Source organism: Pterocles gutturalis, unplaced genomic scaffold (assembly GCF_000699245.1).
Source record: "Pterocles gutturalis isolate BGI_N339 unplaced genomic scaffold, ASM69924v1 Scaffold49283, whole genome shotgun sequence".
In the NCBI taxonomy this organism is placed as follows: Eukaryota; Metazoa; Chordata; class Aves; order Pterocliformes; family Pteroclidae; genus Pterocles; species Pterocles gutturalis.
In genome coordinates, this window is record NW_010127471.1 from 1,969 (window position 1) to 26,424 (window position 24,456).

At 41.1% G+C, this 24,456-nt stretch overlaps 1 protein-coding gene across 1 annotated transcript; it reads right to left on the reverse strand.

Moving 5' to 3' along the window:
• Nucleotides 1-2,241: 2,241 nt before the first annotated feature.
• On the reverse strand, nt 2,242-24,222 carry MTTP (microsomal triglyceride transfer protein; the record flags this gene model as incomplete). The annotated part of the gene is given in 17 exon segments (XM_010079283.1): nt 2,242-2,656; nt 3,557-3,727; nt 4,045-4,169; nt 9,058-9,285; nt 10,077-10,198; nt 10,300-10,397; nt 10,813-11,024; nt 12,090-12,302; nt 13,212-13,319; nt 13,884-14,052; nt 14,968-15,125; nt 18,444-18,594; nt 19,455-19,594; nt 20,280-20,396; nt 21,154-21,261; nt 23,230-23,373; nt 23,956-24,222. Coding segments are annotated over 17 exon segments (2,700 nt in total), but the record flags the coding sequence as incomplete, so codon positions are not given.
• Nucleotides 24,223-24,456: the final 234 nt, after the last annotated feature.

Below are 24,456 nucleotides of genomic sequence, written 5' to 3' on the forward strand. Positions count from 1 at the left end.
AAACAGCCCGGTGTGTTTCACCTGAAAGAGAAGCACACCCGGTGGTGTTGGCCAGATACTTGGCAATAGCCAGATTATCTTTTGTAATAGGAAAATATTTTATGTTATGCATTTTTAAAAGTGAGCAGCAGTGTTACATTATTTTTACATGCCAAAAGGGCCCCCTTAACAAGTGTACATTCAGAAGGTTCTTAGACTTGGTAAATTTGAGAAGGGGTAAGCCTTGCTGTGGGACTCCTGATACCAGACACTGACAATACAGACACTAATTGCGTTATCTAGAACCTTTTTCTTCTGATTTTGGGTTGCAAAGTCCTGGGCGAGCCTGGCAGACTGTTGATGCAAATTAGGATGTGGTGCTGAGGTTGACATCTCTCGCTATCTCAATTCTCTTACAGGCAGAATAGCAATGATAGCGGTTTCTTTGTGCCACTCTTTGTACAGCTTCTATATTTGGGGTGTCAGATCACTGCAGGAGGAGACTGCCTCTTTCTAGGTGTGTGAATACTTAGCTCTGATCTTATTTTTGTTTTCTAGGACACAAATAGCAAGTAGTAGTAACAAATGTAAAAGCTTGTCCTCAGTTTCCGTTCCAAAAAAGTAGTGGAGGTATTAGTGTCTACAAAACAGAGGATGCAGACTTTGAGCGTGGATAGTGAGGAGAAGAGACAGCTTTGGGGGAGCCTTGCTGAAAGAAAGGGGAGAGGAAGGAGGGGAGGTTTGACCTCTCCTCGGGGTGGAGGATTTGGGCAGGCACCCCCAGAATGCTGCGCATCCCGCGTGGGGTGTCCACTGCTCTCTGGAGACACCACTGTCTTCTAACCAGAGGGGAGCCCAGGACAAGCAGGTGTTCAACTCGCATCATTGGTTCTATGTGGTGGTGAATGAAATGGTTCCTCTTGCCCCCATCAACAGCATTCCTTCCCCAACAAGAGGCTTTCCCAACCCAGAAGGAAATGGACAAAATGCAAGACTGAAAACAGAACAGTTTTCTCACGCTGTATTTTTACCTGTTTTATTCATGCTTTGACAAGAAGTGTGTCAGCATTTTCAGGAAAGACAACAAGCAGACTGTTTCATCCCGTTGATAGCTTGATTTTTGCAGATTTCTGCACTCTTGGTTTTTTACAACACAAAAGAATTTGGAAATTTTTTAAATTCTTGTAATACATTTTTTTTCATGACAATCTATGGTTTTTTCCTGTCTGGTTTTAGTGTTGTTTTTTTTTTTTTTTTTTTTTTTTTTTTTTTAAACCCAATTGTTCCTGTCTTTTTATGTTACTTTTTTGTGACCAGCATTCACCCACCTTGTCTATAAAAATTAAATCAGATGGATCATGTCAAAGATCAGCTGTGCTCAGATGAGGTATATTCATTCTTAACCTGCAATGCTGTTGTAAATGTAAAACACATTTTTTTAAATGCAGTTCCTATGAAGACGTTGATTGAACGAGCAAAAAGATATGTCATTTTAATTGGAGGACTTGTATGAGTGGTGATTGCTTTTTTGCATTTAAATATGAGCCTAACTTACCTAGAAGAAAATGTTCTGGCTCTGCACAGGCTTTGCTAACTGTGTGTTCAAAATGGATTTGTTTCAGGACCTTTTCCTTCATTATAGTTCAGAATTGCCTTTGTGGGTGCTCATTTTTGGAAATACACCTGCCTTGATTACACACAGGGACACAAATTTTCAGGACACAACCTTGAAGAGCAACCAGTGTTGGCTTAACTCTGCTCCTGGTTATAACTACAGAAATTATACCATTGATTTCAATGGGAACAGAATTAAGGCAACCATAAGTACTTCTGGAAATGTTACCCCACATTTTTAATCAATTGTATTTAACTATAGCAGTTAATAAAAAACCTCAAAAGATAAATAATAACAGTAATCAAGCTCTGACTGCTTAAAAAAAGGGAAAATCCTTTAAAATCATGTAAAATAAAACCTGCTTTTGTAAACAGGCAACACCGAGTAAGCAGGAATTCATGGTCTCATTTAGATGTTAATTGTACTGGAATATTTGAATGAGGATTGGTCATAGGCCTAAAACACCTCAATAGTTTGAAATATATTCATAAATAATCATTCTTTATACCTCATAATTCTTCTTACTGCACGTCAAAAACATGAACTTCTGTATTCCCCAAGAAACAAAAAGGAGGGATTATATTTGCTTTTGGCACAAAAAAGAAAAATAAAGAACTTAGCACCACCCTTAAGGGAGTGCATGGAATACTACCAAATTGGTCTTCATTTGCCTTAGCTTTTTTTTTTTTTTTTTTTTACAAAAGTCTTAAATACAGGTTAATATGTAAACACTGTGCACGCACTGAGAGTTCGATCCTGGCCCGTTGAAATCAATGGCAAATTTCCCATCAACTGCAGCAGTGCAAGACCAAGCTCCACGTTAGTATGGTACGTACAAGCCTAAGTCATCACGGGAGCGTGGGCTCAGGAAAGGAAAAGCTCAGGTGCCCGATTCAAAACCAGTTGCTGGAGGACTCAGACTTTGTGCTGAAAACCTTCCTGCACATGTTGGAGTTTTCTTGATGGAGAGGGTATTCGTTACCTGCCAACAGTTCTGCTTTTCCTCTCTTGGCGGTGTACCGTCTGCCAGATGGGAGACTTTCATATTTGGTCATGTAACGCCTGTAAAGACACAAGGTAGTGGGCCATCTTTAGCAAATTTATACAAAATCTGTAGCCTGTAGGTGAGGCTAGAGATAAACGCTTTACGCAGAGACCAGATGACGCTTCTGCCATGTGTAGGTGTAATCGGAAGATTTCTGCAGAGTAACAGATACCATTTTCTTAGGATTTCCTTGAGTTCTTTAATTCCTCTCAGGCTTACCATCTTTTGTATCAGAAAAGCCTGAATGGAAATCTGGCACAGGCTCTGCAAATGTTATCGCCTTGAGGTCTTAGCAAATAGGGATTAGGAGGGAGGAACAAACCCAGCCTCTCACATGGCAATGCAATTCCTACTCTTGGGCTACTGGAAAGCATCTTTTTTACCTTACTGCACAGTTGTATAGCTTTCAAGAAAGTTGGTGCCTTAATAAAATATGACAGAACACAACAGCTGCAAGAATTTAACACACCGGGTACTTTTGCCAACACTTGTAAGTAGCAGATGATGAAGAAAACATTCAACTTCAGCTAGTTTATGGCTATGCACTTCATCTCTCAACAGTGGAATAGAGAACTGCTGCTGGCAAAGTCTCAGGTCACCATCAGAACTGATCGTACAAGAGGGGAGTGTCCTGCCACTTCTGCTAGTTCACTTGCCAAAACAAATTAGAAAATGGGACTAAAGTGCATATTCAGAGAAAGTTGTGGTCTTCAAAAAGGTCCTTTCTGGATTTCCCAGGTGAGGGACAGGGAAGAATGGGTTAGCAGAGAGTTCGGTGTGCACAACGCTGCACCTTGTTGTGTTAGGCTGAAATTTAGCCTCTGTTGCTAATCTCTGGTGGCTGAGAGCACCAAAAGTTTGAGATTCAGCATCTGGCTAGAATGATGCCTCATAAATTATGTGCTCTTGTGTCTTACCTGAATGGAGACTCGGCTCTTTCCATCTGCATACAGACTAAAAATGGGTACTGGGAAAACTGCACCGTGGAGATGAAGTCTAAGGTTGTTTCCACTTCCAAAGTGTTTTCCATCCCGGTTTTTACAAAGAAGGAATCCACCTCAGAGTTACCAGCTACAAACATGGCTACCCTGCAAATCAATTCAGGCATTACAGTTAATTCAAAACACATCAAGAAAGAGGAAATTAAATTGCAAACAGTCCTCCCATCTGCAGATAAAAGCTGCCCTCAGTAGAGCCTCTTCTTCAGGTAAAGGTGTATAAAGTCAGGTAAGACCAGTGTGAACTGGTATTACCCAGGTGGAAAGGAAAAGTACAAACATTCTCCCATGTGCTGTTATTTAATTCATCTGCAAGGTCTTTTGTATTTAAATTCTTCTCATTGGGACTACCGGGGCTCAGGAGCCTGAGCTCTCTACAGCTACAGCGCGCACAGGAAGTATCTCACCGGATCTTGATGTTGGTTTTGGATTCCCTGTACCACAGGCTGAACTCCATCCCTCCAGAGATGTCGATGGCCAGGCCACCCAGGAACTCTGTGCTGGCCCTCGGCCCAGATTGCAGTTGGATCTCCTGGAGGTAAAGGTAACCCCCCGTTACTGACTGCACACCTCCGTGGTTCCCGTATTCCCTTTTACACTGCAATCACACCACTTGCCATTTTGCAGGAACAAAAAGGGACAGAGGGCTTTCCTAAAAGCATGGACACAACACCCCGATGTTCTCCCTCCCTAGAAAATGGAACGAGGCTACGGAAAGGTGCTTTGCCTCCTTCCCCTCTCCCCTGCATGCCCCCTGGCATAATTGCCGCAAGGAGCATCTCTGCAAGGAATATCACATCCTCTGTCTCCAGGAGTCACCACCCCAGCCTCCCGGAGGCTCTGCTGGCAGCCCAGCTGAGTCAGATTAAACTCCTCCCTGGAGCCCCAGCAATGGGGCAGTGCCCCGGGGCTTCTCCAGCACACTCGAGGGCAGCCCTGTCCTGGCAGCGGGATGCAAAGTGCTGCAAGCAGTCATGGTCTGAACCCACCGTACGGCAGGAATTCCATCACCAGTGGCTGGGTGGCCAAACCCGTAAACTAATGCACTTTAATGGCCACCGTGAATTTGCATTTAATGCATTTTCCATTAGCCATCAAGTGTGCTCATGGCTTCCTGAAACCTCTGCGGCTGGACTGGAAATGCATCGCGTGGAGTCCGTTTCGGAAGTGGTAATATAGCTCAGGGTCGTGGCAGCTCATTACTTTTAAGTTTTGACACACAGCCAAGGTTTGAAGGTTCACTCAGCTTGGCAATCTAACTTCCTTTATATAGTTGTCCTGCTTCCCTAAGCACTTGTGGATTAATTTGCTGATTTAAAAGAACCATTAATTTGGGAAAAGTTTATTTCGATCATGTCCCTCCTGTACAGGATGCTTCCTTCTCTCTCCCAGCTGGTTTTGTCCCCTCCCTGCAGGGTTTCTGTGCCTGTGGTATTCTCAGCACCTGTAATGCTGCAGGCATTTCTAGGAGGTGCGAATACCAAATTTCCTCCCCACTTTTGATATCCAGGCACCTTAGAAGTCTCTCTCTTAGAAAAAGAAAAGTCTTTCTCTTAGAAAAGATTCAAAGAAGAGAATCTTAGCTATTCAGTAGCCCAACGGTTTCAGCAATGCTGTCCGAAGATTTAAGAAAGAAGCAAACAGAGGCAGTCTGGCTTCCTAATCCCTATAGCAAAGAGCAACATTTAGGATGTTTTTTTATTTAGAGCATTAAAGTTTTCCTGCTGTAATTGAGGACTTGGATAATTCTGGTGGCTGTTTACGGTTACTTCACCTTTTAAGGTAAATAAATAATCCCTGAAACGATTCATTGCCAGAACCAGCTTGGCAGTCAGTTGCTGCTGGAGTGGGCTTGAGATTTAATGTCAGAATGCAGTGGGCTGGCTGGGGTTTATAAATCCAGCATGTCCCCTGCAAATGTGGTCATACCACGCTCTGATTTCTTATTGTCACCCAAGTAAAAATCACAGGTTGGAACTGGGATCTTTTTGAAATCAAAGGGAGTTTTTCTACTGACTGCAATGGGGCAGGGAATACTTTCCTTGTCAGTCTGTTTAGATGTGGAAATAAAGCTTGTTTGACTTTATTTTACTTTGCTTTTATTTGGCACTTAAGTGGCGGGTAGCAGCTAAGGAGTGAGGAGGTAACAGTACACACTCTGGCAGAGACACATACCCACAAGCAGACGAGCAGATATTTTTAGATGCATTGTCAAATTGCACCTAATATTAGAGTACGCTTGGTTTGCAATGCCTGCATGGTTTAAGGCTTTAAAGGCTACCTAGAATTCAGTCAGGTTGTCACTGAAACCGGGAGAGAAGCTAAGGAGTCCTTGTCTTGTGTTTTGCCAGCTCATCTAGTTCCTTATTTAGAGCTCGGTGCTGTCCTTTGCCTCCTGTGCAAATCCAACCCAGGCTGGTGGGAGGTGTAAATCACAGGGACCCAGCCTCCTCAGAAGCAGTATTTTCCTTTCCCTTCCTATTTTAAGCTTTGTATGTCATTTGCAGTGGAAACTGTGATCCAAAAGATCAGAATCAGTAGTTTGTTACTGTTTAAAATGCTAAAACGTGGTAGGTTTCAATTAAAAAAAAAAAGTTTATTTCTGTACTGCACTGACAGTAGTACTGTAATGCAAGGCAGAGAGGGCTGGAACGGGCACTTCTTTGGGAACTGGCCATCTTCCACTGGGCTCTGGCTTTCAAATGGTTTCTCTGCCCTATTAATACAGTATTTAATTTCTCTGTGCTCCTGGCAGGTGTGTTGCCTAGGAGAAATACTAACACTACTGAACTTTAACACAGGTGACTTGGGAGTCTCAAAAAGAGTTTTATGAGTTCTGTTTATTTTATAGAGTGAATTATAATGTCTGGATGGTTTATTCTTAGCCTTCAGACAGCACAGTGAGATCTGCAATGGCTGTAAAATACACCCTGATTTCAGCTCACGGAGTTATGTGAGAAAAGATGTTACAGATGGTGGGTGGGAGCGTATGCTTTAGAAGCAAATCACCTCTCTAAAATTTGCCTGTTGTGATTACTGCAGTTGTAAAGTTAATGAAAGGAAGCCATTTTCCAGGGGGACTGTTAGCTAGCAGATTTGACAGCGCTCTGAGTGCAACTCAGTTTTGGTCTTTCTATGCAAAATGATCCTTAGAAACAGCTACAGGGGAGCAGAACTTCACTAATATTTTTAAATCATTTTTCTCAACATTTTTCAAAACTTTTTCTCAAAAAAACTTTTTTCTCAAAAGGCAACACCGATGCAACAATTGCAACCCAAATATTACACAAGTTCTTTTCTGACAAATCAGTTGCCTCGTTTTTAAGTTCCAGCCTTGGCTTCCAAGGCATCCTTTGGGTGTTCGATCTCAGCTGTGCTGCCTGCATCTCACATTTTTCGCCTGCTCTGAGATCACACTGTGGCCAGCTGTGGCACACTGCCTTTTGGTATCACAGAATGGGCACTGTTTCCCATGCCTGGTTTTCCTCTTTGAAAGAAGATAAATCCCCATTTGGCTTGGTTGTCTGCAGGAAGAATTTGTAAAGGGGCTTATGTTCTGGGCAAGGCAGGCCCATGCTGGCCAGAGAAAGTGAAGGTAGCACTCAGCTATCAGGCAGCTAGATTAATGATGGCTCTCTTGCACTGTTTTTCCTCCGTTCCAGTGTTACACCACTTACACTTCATTTCTGACAGCATTTTCTGATTGATTTCAGTTGTAATCACAGTTCAGGAACATGACAGGTGAAAGCATTTCTAATGAAGCTTAATTGGGTTATGTGGAAGTGCCCGAACCATGTTGACGTTGCTGCTGACCTGGAATGTGGCTGTAAAACCTTTCTAAGGAAGATGTGCTGCGTTTAAAATGCAGCTCAGCCTCAAGACATGTTCAACAGTGCTTTAAACAACTTTGCCTTTGTGGGGACTAGAGAAAAAGTGCCTTTTTGGTTGCGAACACTCACTTCTGGTTGTGTCCACTGCTCGAGTCCCAAAGAGCTTAGGCAGAAACTGTGCCAGTGGCAACCCAAGAGAGAAAGCAGAGTGGGACCCCACCTCAGCACAGTGCTGCCCAGGCTTCCAGAGAGTCATGGACTGACCAAGAAATATTACACCCGATATTGTTAAAAATGTCACACAGTCCCAGCTCTGCTGTGCCCCAGATTTTTGTGAGGTTCTCCAAAGACGAGGAGTGGAGAGTCTGCTGGCTGGCAGAGCTCTCGGGGTGCCCAGCCAGCTGACTTGGCCAGGGTATGTATGGAGCTTGGTGCATGCACAGCAGTTGGAAATATTTAGTTCTGTAAACACCATGCTCGGATGCTCAGGGCTGGACATGATTATCTTTCTCACCTCTGAAGTCGGTTTGTTAAATAGGTCATGGTAAAGTTTTTGCTCATAATCTGTGTGTGAACTGTAAAGCATTGTTGGAATGAGCTTTAGTTCGCCAATTTGTGTGCTACATGGGAAGCCCTCTAGACTCCTAACACCATTATAAAGGGGCTGAGCTGGGTTCAGGATGGGGACAGCTGTCATGTGTATTTCTGTGTAATTTTGACCAGAGTGCATTTTCTCATCGCCTGCTTTTGGATTTTTCTTTTGCCAAGAGTTAAAGGGGAAAAGTAAAAAGTGAAGTCTGAGCCTGCAGATGTTTCATGACTTGAGTGCTGCTGTTACATCTACAAGGAGATCCCTACTTGGGAAGAATGAAAATATCAAACCAAATGCTGGCCCTGCACTTCTAGAGAGATGTCTAGATTTTTTGTCCTCCAATAATACATAATATAGCCATGTATATTTGTGTATGAGTCTATATTTAAGCATAAAATTAACAGACTCTTTAGGGTGACAGGTGCATAAAAACTGTATAATCCCCATTTTAATTCTTGGTTTTGCCTAGGAATAAGTACTTGAAATTCGGGTGTCTTAGTACTGTTCCTTGAAGGTTAGGTATCTGGAAAATTTTGAGTACCAGTGATGCGTTCATTCAGGACCTGACAGTTATTGGTTCGTTGGATGTGAGGTCTCTGGACAACTCATGAAGAGGAAAACTTAGGTGGCTATGTGGGCCAACACTGTATGACAAGAAACCGTGGGAGGGGAGGCCATCGCTGATAGCAATATGAGTTTTCTACAGGAAACTCAGTTGGTTTTACTTGTATGCAGTGTTACTTTGTTTTCTAGAATGATGTGTGTTCTCGCTGTTGTTCTAGATTGCTTTTCATGTAATTTCATTCTGTTATTTCATTCTGTTATTTAATACTTGTGACTTTTCTATTGCTCCCACAGTAAGAGAAGCCTATGTAACATTGATCATGTTTATCAGCATTGGAAAGAGAGAAAATAAGATGTCCTACAATAACAGTGTGGGGGAGGGAGCATCTGTGCTTAAGAGACAAAAAAAGAAGCAAACAGTATGCTATTAGTACCTGTGAGTAATCTGTCAGGAGGATAAGTCCTTTCACCACGTTAATGGGATCTCCAGTTGCTGAGAACATTTTAGACATTAAATCACCGTACCCTTGGAAAAATGTAACTGGCCTGAGCTGGACATCGAACAGAATGGCTGACATGCCAGCAAAGGAGTCCAGGTTTTCCTCGCCTTCATCAGGAGTTGCAGCTATGATGGACTCCAGACCTTGAGCTTCAATCACCACCTAAGAAGCAACAGTGACACAGAATCAATGAAAAAACTCTGCCTGACCCAGGCTGTTAACAACCCTGCACATTTTCTTAATGTGTAATAGCCTAACTCTAATTTGTGTAGTTGTAGATAAAAAAGTAAGAGCTTAAGACTTAAGGGAACTGGGTAGAGCAGCTAGAAAAATTGAAAATAAAATAATCTCATTACATGTTTTTTTTTCCTTTAGATGCAGGCAGAATTTGCCCACATGCAGCTCACAATCATAAGTCTACTTTTCTTTCAAACAATTTTTCCTTTATTCATGTGACTATTTTCCACAGGCATTTGGGAAGAAAACGCAAAGATGTTCCACTGCACAATTTTTGTCCTGCAGAAATTTATGAAGATTATAATAATGAAGGTAGTTGCCAACATTAAGAAAAGGCCAAAACAGAGGCCTCTCATTTAAATCTCTTTGATTCATATATTTCATCTACTCCTTTTATTGCCATTCTGGGTTACACCCAAAACAGGACTTGATTTTACAAACTCGCAAAGATTTTACTGATTATATCAGATAAACAGAATAGGCTTTAACCAGAGACAGGACTCAATATATGATCCAGAACAAAGCACCTGTCTTTTGGTTAGGGCAAACACGTGCCTCACTGGCTGTTGTGGGTTTCTTTTTCCCCCGTTGTCAGTTTGTTCTCCGCCCAGTGCTACAGCAAACCCCTATGGTCTTAAACATTAGCTGGATTGATGCAGAAGCTATAAGAAGAGGATGACATACTGGCTTAGTTTTATGTACAGTGCAGGAGTTACCTGGCTGGCATGAAGTTCAGCATTTCTGTCGAACATATGGATGTTCATGTTACTCCTCCTTAAAATGCCAGAGCCTGAATAGAGGATGTCAAGGCTGTATGTGGATGATACATCACGCCCACCTGAATTAAAAAAGAAAGAAGGTGCCTGTGACTAAACTAGTGGATTAATCAAATGTTTGGGAATACGAAAAGGGTTAAAAGGCAGGTTCATGGTTACATACGTGTAATATAGCCAGAGTAGGCAGAGGAAGAGCCCATCTTGGAGAAGCGATCGTAGTTATGAGCACGCATGTCCTTCAGAACTTTCCGAATTGTATTGCTGTGGTATTTCAAAACAAGCAAACAAACAAACAAAAAAACAGAGGTACAAAAGTGTTACAGTACCATATGTATTACTGTTCTGTAGAAATATCAAATTTGAGAGAGGGTCAAATATAAAAGCAAGGGCCCCTCTGAGAGAATCAAGACCTACAGATGACATTCTTACAGTATTGCAATTTAGATGCCTAATTCTTATTTGTACATCTGAAAATGTGACTAGCTATTAAATGAGTGTCAGTGAAATGCAGAGATTTATTCTGAAATATCAATACTTAAAAGTGCCACAAAAATCAGGCATCCTTTTATACTCTCCTTAAATTTTACAGGAGTAATTAATGAGAACCTGTGTATTCTTTGGGTTTCTGCAAAGCAGTAAGGATGATCTGTATTTATTTATATTTAATATAATGTACCTTGAAGGCATTTCAAAACGAAGTATATCTTGGATCATGGAGAGCATGTACTTGTTCATTTCCAGAGGCAGTTCGCCAATGGAGAGCAGGATGTTTTTCACTTCCATGTAGGATGGGTTACTGTTTAAGATGATAGCAGCTGCAGTGGTTCGCACTGTCTTTTCATGGACTTTACGATTCTGGTGGTATATCCTGTTCATTGTTTCCTTCACCTGGTCAGGAAACAGATTATTCAGTCAGTGCTCACATAGATGACGAGGCAAAGCACAGCTTGGAATCTTGTTTATAATATCAGCTTAAGCTAGCTCCATATCTAAGGCTAATACCTAAGAATATATTTTCAGCACCCTGTTTTTCATGGTCCTTTTGGAATGTAGGAGACATGTATAGCTCAGTCACCACATGTGCAAGTGGGGCATCAGTTATGCTCCCTCAGCCACAGTCCAAATGCAGCCTTCCGTGCTGATTTTCACAGTGGGCCTGTAAATAAGTCAGAGCACTGAGATCAAAATACGGTGTCAGTGATAAGATCAAGAGAGAGATTTCCTTGACTGCTGAGGGAAGATGTATATAAAAAAAATAATAATCTTTCAATTTTAATTTTCTGGATAGTGCCTGTGGTGGCTTCGTGTCCCTGAGAAGGTTGTGACACATCTTTGTTATAGAAAAGCCCATGGAGAGCCATGTAGCCCCAGTGACAGAACAGCCTCCAGCACGTTCACTGCAGAGACAGCGACAGCCTCAGTCACAGCTGCCAGCAGTAGGTGTGAAATGGGCCTCAGGGTAATGCAGCAGAGGCAGGACATCATGTTCCACTACTTTGTGTGTCTTCTCTTACTCTTGGAGACTGCAAGGTAAGATGCAGCTATTTTACCCTTCTCTTCCTTCATGTGTCCCCAGCAATGAGAAAGCGCAAGAAAAAACAGGGGTTACACAGGTGCCCGTGTGTTCCTGATGTCTCCTGCACATCCCAGAGCAGGCAGTGCTCTTGCAAAGGGAGCCTAGTTTTCCTTGCAGACTGCCTGTCACCTTCGATGGCTGTGTGTGACTCTGGAGCCAAAGGCTGACTAGCACTGACAAACAGGGAGCTGAGGTTTGGCAAGCAGGAGTGTATAGAGGTTTCTGGCCAGAACTGAAGTGTGCATAACTTTCCAGAGGAAGAAAAAACATACATCGGGCATCTTTAAAAAGAATGGGACTGACAATCTCTTTTAATTTATACTTTATGTTTAATACAGTCTCTTACACTTTTATTTCTTGGGCAGTATATTTCTTACCTCTTTGGTGAGAAAAAAAGGATCGTATCTCTGTAAGGCGGTGGCAGCCACATTGCTGATGGCCCCTTCTTCTGACTCGGCATACTTCAGAAGCAGTGGAATTGCTTCGGGAAGGAGTGCGTTCTTCAGTGCCAGCAGGTACATCCTGACATTGTCATCTTTCGTAGCCTTCTCCAGTCTATTTAGAATCAGCCTTTTGGCTTCCACAACAGCCTAAAGAAAATAAACAGCATGTTTAAATAGTGATCACAAACTCACCTTCCTCCCCCCCCAAGTAGGAGGGGCAGGGCTGAGTTCCAGCATGTTTTTGTTTCAAGGCATCATTGCACAGGGTTAGCAAAGGTGTCATTTGCAAACTGTATGTCGATGGCTTCCTTCAAGTGTAACCAATGTGGCTATAACCACGGTGACACCTGGGCTGGAGATTTATCATTTGCCAGCTGCTCCTGCCCTGATTCAGAGATCTTACTTGTGGGGCCAACATGTCCCCCCAAAAAAAGACAAGGGAAGTGTTCTTTAGTTAATGTAATGTTACAAGAGTGCCTGGCAATTCACAGGGGAAGGAAAAAGGGAATCCTAACGGCCTTTCAGATGCTCTGTGTCTTTTCAGCTTGTCTGATCAACCTCATCCTCTGTCACCAGCATCTACTCAGTCCATGGTCAGGGTGACAGCCTTCCTCCTGGGTTGTTCTAGGGGCACAGCTGAGTACTTGGACCAATGAATTTTCTTCACAGAGCTGAAATAACCTAAGGTGACTCCAAATATTAAATAGATCCTGAGTCCTCCAGTGTTTCTCTGAGAACATGCAAAGCTATTGGGCAACTGAGCACAAGTACTCCTGCTGACAGAACAAGCAGTGAGAAAAAATTCTGTCAAACAAGGGCAAGTTGGGAGAAATCCACAGAAATCAGAAGATGCCAGATTAAAGCATAAAGATGACAAAGTAGATGTCATTAGTTAAAAAAAAATAAATCTATCAAACATAGGTGTTTATGGACTTATTTTAAACCGGGGGGGAATATACTGCCCCTGTCTCTCATGTTCTCCCAGTAACATCAGCAGGGATCATTCCCGTGTGTTGCAGCCCAGAATCTGGCCACCAGCAAACAGCAAATACTCACCGGGAGCTTGCAGCCTTCTCTGTCGCACAGCTTTCTGATGACCGCTCCCATGACAATGACAAGGGTTTCTCTGATTTCTTCATTCGCAATATCACCCTTGAATGTAGCCTGTTACGCGAAAGCAATGCTATTAGTCTCTGTCTAAATATGATGAACCAGAGTCTTTAGTGGGCTTTAGTTCCCGTTTCTTGGGAATATTAGTGCAATGCAAAGGCAGTGATGACCACAACAGCCCAGGCTCAGGCTAAGCAGAGCACTGTTCTATCATTACATATAAAAACTGACTGCCATTTTCCCCTTGAGTTACATTCAGTGTCTCAAATAGTAGATTGATTTTGAAGCTATGTTTAAAAAAAAAAATAAATTAAATGGTTACAGGACTTTGAAAAAGCTTTTAATCTTCAAATTGTTTTGCTTACCTTCAGAATGATGTTTGTTTTTGAAGTAGGAGATTTGGTAACATTTTACAAAGTAAATAGACTTTTTGTCTGGACCTATGAATTTTGATTGTTTCCAGGCTGTATGTTACTGTCACACTTAAAGGGAACCGTGGAAAGGATAAAGAAAGGAAAACTGGAAACAGCAACAGTAGTTTCTTCTTCCCTTCGCCTTAGTCAGAGATGAGGCTCAAGAGCATTAACTGTGTTGTATTTGTTTTGTCCTTTGACTTACAGTTAAAGATTTCAGGAGCATTTCACTGGGGTGCGAAGCAAACCCACAGGCATAGAGGAATCGCTCCTGCAGGACAGACGTGCTTGCATCCTTAAAGTCAAGAAACTCCAGTATGGCCTCCAGTGATGCTGGGGTCTGAGCGGAGGTTACAGCATCCACTATCTGTGGACTACAATGAAGTGGAAATTAATTTATCATTGTAATGAGTTAGAAAATAACAAAAAGACTGTGCTGAATGTGGAAAGAAAGAAGCTAATGTGCTGAAAGATCTGTTCATTGCAGGTAAGAGACAGAATTTTTTTTACTCTTATTGAAAAAAAACTGTGTTCCTGCATTCTTCCACCTCAAAATAGCAGATGAACTACAGAAATTATTAATATCCATGGATAATAATATTTGAATTTATGCAAATATGGGACAAAAAAAGTATTCAAAACCCAGAACTATCCAAAGTGTCTTGAAGTTTACAAGACAAGGTTGTAAATGGAAAAAAGTGTTTTATAACACTTTTTTTATATTGCATAAACATATGCAATGGCAACGAGAGACGAGGCATCTATACTACCTGAGTTACCGAGATTTATCTCTATTAATAATAGCTATAATTTGTTTGAAAGATCCTGACTATATGGTGGGACTCAGAAATGCTTTCCAACTCCCTAGTTGAGGTGTGCATGCTGTTCACAACCCAAACTCTGATAATGGACAAACCATCTAACTCTAATGGATGACCCATCCCCTTCTTTGCTTTATTTCTGTTTGAAGGAAACAAATGGGCACGTCAAGAACAAGTTACAGAGAGTTTCAGAACAAGCAGTTGGGATGAAAACCTTTGGGTAAGCTACAAAGCATGTTTGCCTTGCATTGTAAATACAGTCTTGGTGGCTGCAGTGTGGTGCAAATATATTATACTACAAAAATAAACACAGCTTTGCAAAAAAATCCTTTTTCTGTAGATGATACTGAATACTGTTTTTGCAGTGCTAGGACATCACCAGTAGTGCTGAATCTGTTTGCACGCAATTTGCACTTATGCAGTTTTAAGTAACTTGAACTGTTTGAAAGCTTGTTCATGATGACTTACAGAAGTTCTTTATTTTCACTTTTAATAAGCTGCAGTATCTCCTCTTTTGTAGTTTTTCTGATGTTCTGAATGAAGGATAAAAAGCTTTTTGCAGCTTCAGCTTTGGAAAGTTTTTCAGGATACATATGTTCTCTGATGCTCTGCCAGTGTTCAGAAAGCTGTAAAATAATTCACATTATGTCAAATCTCTCAGATCGTGGTTTCAGTTCTCAAAATCAGACTTGCTAATGCAGATGTGTGGGCCAGCTATTGCCCAAAGTAGTTGAAATACAATAGACTGCTGATCCTTTAGCTAAATATTGTATACTTTATGACATCCCTGCACAAATATCTTTGAAACCTTTCTATAGCTGTCTCTCTTACAACACTTCAGTATTTTCCTGATAAGGTACATTGCCTTAAATGCAATCTATTTTGGAACAAGACATTAATATTTATACCGTAACTGGAATAAGGTGAATTCTCTTCTCTTGAAAATTTACCATGCTTTCTGGTGAACGCAGTGTTTGCCTTCTGTTCCCATTTTCTCCTAAGTCGGGTTTTTAAACTGGGAGATGCACAATTCCTAATTCCCAAATTAATCATATTTTCTTAGAAGAAGGTAATTTTGTAGGTGGTTAGTGTGGAACAGGAGTCACTGTCCCGTAAGTAATACCCATTTTTCATTCATAACCCGGCCTAAGATTTGTGGTTATTGTACAAAATGATAGATAAGATGATATTAGAACAGGTATTGGCTTCTTCATATGCGGTTGCTGTTGCTGACCTGAATGAGCCAACACAGTACCAAAGCACCTCTACCTGTCCTTTCAGAGACACTCTCATAAGAAACTGGTGCAGGGATTTTGGCCTTTCCTCTCTCACTTGCCTTTGCCTCTGTTATCTCAAATTATCACAAACATTCCTTGGTGAAAAATCAGCTGTTCTTCGCAGCACTGTTTACTGCAGTTTTCCTAAGAGGGAAAGAACACTGGCATGCATTTGACCTTTACTAAAATACTTCCCCTCTTTATGGCTTTTGTATTAAGCAATAACAACACTTGAACCTGGGGCAAATAGAAGCCTCATTCAGGAGTACAGAGTGCAACTTCCATCAACTGTAACAAACAGTAATTAAGCAACAATGATTGAGACATAGGATATTTCCTGAGGATTAATGACCAGCTGGGAGGAGCTCGTGTTCTGAGGCACAGATGTGTCTGTTAACCTCAACTGGTGATGAGTGCTTAGCACCAAGGTCAGTGTGGCTATTATAAGCTGAAATTGGATAAACATATGGGGCACTTTCTGCTTCCCGTGTTGAAGTTGCACCATAGCCCAGCACAAAATCTCTAACCTCATTAATGCTGTGCTTTCTCCTGTGCAGAGCCCAGCTGTGTGGGCTTGTTCTCAGTTAGCTTAGCCCATACCCTAGAGACGAGCAAGGCGGGAGATGAGAGCTGGAGCCATCTCTAGCAAAAGAGAGTGGAGACTAAGTCTTTAGAGGGGGTGCTCTAACCATTCAACTGCTGTCTCCCACAGTGACCATGACTTTAAAAACCAGTTGACTTTTGTGGGGGGCCTCGTTCTCCTGATGTGACCGTCAGGCAGTTTGGATTGAATACCCCAAGGATTCAGGCACAGAAGCACTGCCACATGGCAGCTCAGCCAAGCTCGGACATGAATCTCTGTCTCTCTGACAGAAGGTCTTTTGGGCACTCTAGGAAAATTCAAGCCAAATCAAGAGGTCCTAAACTGAGCAGAGTTGGTTTGGAATGTCAGTGCCAGACAGCTGCTTTACCAACCTACAAAGGTTGGTGGCACAAGGCAGAGCAAACCCACCTCCATTTCAAAGGGGCATGCATCCATTCCTGTAGGAACCATGAGCATTAAAAAAAATGTAAGAACCATGAGATCTTCTGAAAAGAGCATGCTTTATGATGTCTAAACACAGAAATCTAGGCCTAAATTTAAATGTAAATGTTGGCCATAACCTTACAGAATCTAGTGCTGCCATCTGTGAAGTGGGGATAGTAATGGTTATTTTACCAAATTCATAAGATAAGTCCTATTATGAATTGAAAAGGGTTTTAAAAACAAAACCGTAGGGCATACCATGTCAGCATGGCATTAATGTATACTATGATATATAAGTACCAAATGTTATGTTGCTGCTTTGGAGACAGTGTTCTGTTTATAGACCCCATCTTTTCATAGCAGTTACTGTAAAATGCAGTGAGAAATCAGGGCTTTATTCTCATCATACCATTAGGTTTATAATGACATAGCTCAGTCCCCAGGCAGTGCTCTGGAATTATACCCTATGTTTGTTATCTTGCTCTGGAAATTATCTCTATAACTATTATGACAAACTTGGTTCCAAGTGACAAATTGGCCAGCACAGAGTCAGGGAAAAAGCACCTGTCCCTGCTCTGTTTAACATCCCTTGACGTTCGCTGCGCAGAACTGCTCCAGCACATATGCAACATAATTTCTATTTCATTTCCCCTAACATATTTTTTTATCTTCTCTGCAGCTCAACAAGTATTAGACAAGACAAATTATTACAGTGCAATGCTACTTCCAAATACCTAGCACAAGTTCCAATAGAGTAAAGCGTTTGAGCTCATAAGGAGTATCTCTGGAGGATTAAAATTATGTGTGCTGAATAGAAGCCTTATCTTACTTATAAAAAACTGATAGAGAATAATTATCTTTAAATTAATGTTCCCATTCACCACTAAATACATTCCACAATGGTAATAGCATTAAAACTGCTCACTAATAATCACTGTAGGAATTGATATTAGTTTATGATTAATAGTATCAGTAAAACAAATGATGCATTTACAGTACCAAGCTCTTAGTAGTCTTTAGATGTCTCAAATATAAAAATATAAGTTTTTTTTTTTTTCCAGGGGAAAAATGAGAACAGTATTGGACTTACCATGAATACTAAATATACAATTATACTTACAAAATACCTATAAAGTCTTTTAAATAAAAGACTTCCTTCAGGGTCAGGCAGTAAGAATAGTCTAGATATATTACCAACAAACGTTTAGCCTGCCTAAGGAATGCCTACCTTTAATTGCTAGGAGCAGTTCAGCTCCTCCATGCCAGAATTGTTTAGAAACACTGGCCAACCATCTTAAAAGTCATTTCTCACTCCCTTACCCAGAGGAAATAAGCTCCTGACAACTCAAGGTTGGTAAAGATGAGATTGAATAAAAGGACGGTGTATTTTCTGATGGTCTTGAGAAATACTGCACTCAGTCTTTGGAAGAGAGCAAAAAGGTTGGGGCTTCTAGAGGTAGATCTTAGAACACCCTTGTGTGGTGGAACACCTGTGCATCAGTACCATGCTGCTCACTCCGAGGAGTGTTTTGTGTTGCTGTGTTAGACATTTCCTAGTGGGCTGCTTGGACATAAACTTCTTTCACACTTGTTCTGCTTCGTGAACCAACCTGACATCCAAGGAGCCTGTGTTTACTTACTGAAGGACACTTCTTGCATTCGGATTTGACTGTCTCTGCTACTAGTGGCACGGCGACGTAACTAGAGTCCAAGCTCCTGACAACACTGGCAACTTGCTTCTCAGCGATCAGACCAGGTCCAGCTTGTATTGACTTCAGTTCCAGTCTCTGCCTGTGTATCCATACAGGGAAGACACCGTTAGAACTTAACTGTTAGACCAGAAATGCAGAATTCACGGCAAAAGGAAACAAAAAACCCCTCCACAGACCAAAAATATAGAACAGAGACTTATTGAAGATTTATTTTAAAATGTTCAGAACATGGCAAGTCTATGGCTTTTTTAAGGTGACAGAAGTCTCTGATACCAGCAGAATTATTGCTCTAGGTATGTGGCATAAAATACGTAAATAATAGACTTTCTAAATTATGGATTTATACCACCTGGTAAACAGCTTTCAGTAACCATATAAATCCTGAAATACTTCATATATTTGTCCATAAGAAGATCTGGAAAGTGAGATTTTGAATGAATGTATTTTTTAATATCATAATACTAAGGAGATGCCTGAATCATTTATCTCATATGAGTATCTCCAAACTTCTATTGTTTTAGAGTCTGGAGTCTAACACAGATCTAGGTTTCACTATTGTTTCCTCTCTATGAGGCAAATTTCATTTTCTATACTTCTGAACTTTCACATACTAGAAATGGAGGTCCATGGGAAGTATTTCTTAAGAAATGAGAGGACACAGAAACAGAACATCTGCAGAACTACAATGTGTTGCTTAAAATGTTCTGGCCAATTCCAGCTGTTTCCATTTAATTTCTTATGAATGTCATTGTTTTATTATTTGCAGTATGGTAGAGACCTTAATCAAAGTTGGACTAGGTACCATATGGATAGAAAAGACCTAAATCCTGACCTGGAGAGTTTACAGCCTCAGATCTTGACGCTGTAAGACTATCACATATAACCTGACTTGAATGGCTAGTCCTGCTACTATCAATGACAATCAATTACCCAACTTACTTTGAAACTATTTTGGCACCTGTTTTTCGTCGGAAATTCAGAAGGAAAGCATAATTTTCTTCTGCCTTAATGGATTTAATGAAACCATCTTCCAGCACATAAATTGTGGCAGATGTGGCTTTTGTATTGACATCTAAAATCTGAAAATAATTTTAAAATAAACCAGAGAAAGGACTGATCAATAAACAACAGGATAGGAAAAGCTGATTTATTAACAGAGCATGTGCTACCTTTGTTCCTCTCTGAGCTGAGAAAGGTCTGGTTCTGATGTTCAGTTACCTCTACAGCACATCTACATTACACCTGTGCATTAGGGAAGCCTTTGACCTTCCAGGCAAGCCTGTCAGTGCTCCATTCAGGAGTCAGCATCTTGCCCAGCATTTACTTGGTACAATAAATGCTGTGACCTAGCAGCTGGGGAAAAGGTTACAATTGTCACTGTGACTGTGACTGCATATAGTGTTTTCCTCTACAGAAAAAGAAGCCCCACGTTGATTAAAAAATCAGTACAGCCAGGGCAAAAGGGCTGTTAATCTGCATAGAAACTAAAAATATATTACGGATGAGATTCAAAAATTATGAAAATCAGTGTGTTGCACTTAATGTCAGCTGAGCCAAAGTGGTTTGCACAAGAGGAGAATCCATTTCCTGCTCTCCCCATGGGTACTACATTCAAAATTTCTACTGGTAATACTACAAAATGTACATGCAGAATTTGCTTGCTGCAATAATGCAAGAAAGGATTTTAGAGAAAATGAGGAATAGGTACTAAGGATATATTTTTAAAGAGGCAGAAAATATTTTATTTTGTTAAAGAAATCATACCTGGTTGTGGCTGGTAAATCCTTGTTTTTCTGTTTCACACGAGTCCAGGTCTTTTATTTTAGTCACTTGATCTTGCCGTACATGGTAAGTAGTATTGCATTTGCCAGATATGTCCACCTTGGAAAAAAGAGTTAGATTAGGACAATTGCTTGAATTTATCTTTGGGACCCTGGAACACCTTCCAAAGATGAACCATTTTCTCCACTGTTGGAATCTTTTACACAAGGTGCTGCACTGTTTGGGTTTATTTACCATTTTTGAAGGTATCAGTGTTTCTAACGACCTGCTTTGTATAGGCAGGGGTACTTTTCATCAGTTGGCCATGAAGGAAAGTAACGATGTTTGTTTAAACAAAAAAAGTTAGGAAACACCAGGCAGTTGGCACTATACTTATGAATTCGAGTTAAATTCCAGCCTTGCTCCTGTGGACAGATGTAAAAATTTAACAATGTCAGGCAGGTTAAATGGATGTGGCTAAACCATTGCTAATTTTGTGTGGATACTCTGCTTGATTTAAAATGGCCTAATCCACTGAATGGAGTTTAGGAATCAACTGGCTTTAAAAATTAGTATAATCTCCTTTATAGTGACCTGTTTCAGGCTGGTCTTTTACCAAATTCTGCTGAATTGGTAAGAGCATTTTAAATCAAATGGATTTCACCAATTCTTTATGTTAATTGCAGCAACTTCACTTGTGTCACCAAATACTCAGAAAGCTGTCTTTACATCCCCAACCTCAAACGCCATCAAAGGGCTGATTTCTGTCATACTTCATTCCTTCTGAAGTCAGTGAGAGCCACAGGTCTACCTTCAGAATAGCCCAGGCTCTGCCTATTTCTCTGATGACGATTATCTTGCCAGGAGAGCACCATACCTCACGGGCAGCACCAGAGTGCAGCTGGAGCTGGAAAAGGCTCGCCAGACCTCTCTTAATGTTTTGAGTAAAACCAGGTTCATTCTGATATGAGTAGAAGTTTTTGACCTGTAGGAATACAAAACAAGTATATCACAAATCTGGATAAGGGAGAAAGGAAATGTGAGGATCCCCCCTAGAAAAAACACACTTATTTTTTTCCTGATGAGAAACTGAACTTGGACCTGTTGCCCTTATTTAAGGAAGCTCCAGAGTCTGCAGGGCCTGCCAATAACACTACAAACATGTTTCAGGCTTTAGCTGTATGCAGTGAGCATCTTTCCTGCCTGTTAATTAAAGAGAATTTAGGAGGGAAATGGGAAACTTTACATAATTTCACAAGTGACTCATTTTTCTGCATAATCCTCAAATAATCCCTCCCCACACATGCATGATATCTGTTGCACTTTAATAACAGATTACAAAACCCCAAAATGAATCACAGGTAAATCACAGTTAGAATCACCTAAATGACGTGTCAAACACATCACAACCTTTGCACTTCACAGTTGCGCTTGAGCCTCTCCTCTGGTAATAAGACTTTGCACCTCCACTTTGCATTCAAGATGCTTTAAGAGTGCACTTGTTTCAGGAACTCTAAGCACAATCAGCATGTTATCTCAGGGCAACCCTGGAAAGTGAAATCACTGTGCCAGGAATGAAAGTATCACACCACAAAGAAATCATAAAAGGCGTGCACAGACCCTATTTCCTGAGAAAAACCCCATGTTTTTAATACTACATCTCAATCTTAGCGTGTGAACTGCTTCATGTACTAAGAGCAGATGTATTTTCACCGTGCTCTTCTGATACTTCTGTCCTCATTTAGGGATGTGTACAGTTGGGAGCCAGTGCTGTCCTGTTTTTTAGGTTGTGTAAAACTGATGACAAGGCTGAGTCTGAAAGTTACTGGGCAGGCCTGATAGCAGCTGCAATTCAGCAGGCTAAGCTGGCGGCCAGAGTACGTGCTCAGTGCCTATTTACAGCAGGAGGTAAAGATCCTGCCAGGATAAGGTGTCACAGCCCTCGCTCCATGCTACAGAAGAGAAAAGGGAGTGTGACCTTCAACCTTCCTCCTTTCTCCCTGCCCCTCTGCTCACATCCCACCTGCAAGCGTTGCTCGGGCTGCAGAGGGGAGAGTGGGGCTGTTGGCCTCATGCAACAAGCAAGGAGAGGGTGAAGGAGCGTGGAGAGGAGGCAAGAGCAGCCATGGCTCAATCCTTGCTGCTTCCTGGCCAGAGCAGTAGGCTGAGCGCAAGGGGACAAGTGAGCAGCTCTGCAGGGGAAAAAGAGGGGGAGATGGATTTACTTGAATCACCTTCTGAGCAAAACCGGGACTCTGAGATCTACAACTGGACATTGGTGCTCCTGTGGTAGGACAGTGCTTTGTTGCTGTCTCAGGGCAAGCTCTAAAACCCAGGCACACACTGAGACATGCCTGCTCACTGTCCTTCTCTTCTGATATTTGGAGACAGTTCTCAGTAGAGGAACAACATGAAAGGCTGTTTCAGTAACAAGCTCATTAACTTGGGAACACTAAAACTGCAGGTGACACTGAAGTAAATAAGCAAGCCAGAGAGGTGGGAAAAGCAGACATGTTAAAAGTATTTGCTAAGGGTTTAAAGTGATTAACACTGTTCCTCGCAGACTTGGTATAACCTCCTTCATGGCAAACTGTATCTCCTTTTCCCCCTTCAGACCGTGGACAAAATCCTGGCCTCACTGAAGTCAACAGCATAAATCTTACATAGAAGTTGTGTATATATCTGCACATGTACCCACATATTTGTTTCCAGTCTGCTGTTCACTTCGATACTGTTTGATGTTCTCAGCGCACAAGAGTCTTGGGCTGGTAGGGCCCCTTGTACAGGTAAATTACAGTCTGTTCTAAACTGTTGTATTTTGTATAGAAACATAGGACATGATGGCATATTAAGAGCACTGAGAGGACAGTGAATTGGTAAATTCTCCAAGCCTGAAAGAGAAGATTGGTCTCAGGTTTCCTTGGGGATTGAATTTTAAGAGACAGGGTCTTACTTTTCCACGGACTAACTCAAGAAGCATGGGTCTCTGTAAAGCTTCCAGATATTCTTTCCTGATGATCTTCTCTGTGCTTTTTCCTTTGAAGATGCTTTTAGCAGCTGGACGTTCATTCACATTTTCAACTTGAACATCTCTTATCTAGCAAAGTAAAAGCAGAGATAATGCATGTAGAGAGCAGTGTAGCCTTGGCCTGGGGTAGGCTGGATAGACTAAATCACCTAATACATCTTTTTTATTTCTTAATTTCTGGTTCTGATCATTAATCTTCCATAATTACTATGTCTATGTTTTCAAAAGAAACCAGCACTCAGCACTGGGGAAGTCAGTAGCAGAAAAACTGCCCAAAAAGCTAAGTACTAACCCCAGTTTATATTAAGCAAATGTCATGGTTTGCAGCTAGAACTGAGGACTTCAGATAACTTATTGCCCCTCAGGTAGGTGCCTGCACACCAGTTGTTTGAACCTATAGAAGCTGTATGAAGCCATTTCGAAATATAGGAGTTATTCTGAAGTTCTGTCTTACAATGTAAGATACATTCTTGTGAAGTCTTATTCTATAGGCATCAGTTTATTGAAGAAGCTGGTTTTAGTTGATGAGATTAGAGATAAAGAAAAGATTTAGCTCATCTTATGAAAATGAGTTCTTCAAGATCAGATTAGGAGTTAGATAAATGCAGAGAAGACTGGGTATGTTTTAAGTTGTCTAGTGGCATTAATTACCATAACTTTGACCAACTGGTCATCATCATTGTCGGGATTTCTCCATAAGAGGTTGACATCCACAGCAGAAGAAATCCGGTAGCCTGCACTTTTCTTCAGTGATGCTTTTACCTGATCAACATACACTTCAGCAGAGTAAGCAAATTTATATAGCTTGTCATTATTTAAGCTTGGTCCAGTAGTGTGCCCTGTTTAGAAAGCAAAAACAAAACTTAGTGGTTTAGAATTTTCTAACTCACATAATCTGTCATTGTCTCTAAAAAACACCTTTAGAAAAATTTAAAATTTAATTGCCAACAAAAGATTTATGGGACTGATCCTGCTACCCTTGATTACAGAGGCTGTCCCACTTGAGCAGCTGTTTTTTTTGTGATTAAGGTGACACCAATCTCATATATTTAAGCTAAGAATATCCACAAAGTCCTTTGCTCTACCTGTATGTTTAAATAACTAAAAGAGAGTCAAATTCTTTACTTATCATAGACTCACAGAATGGTTTGG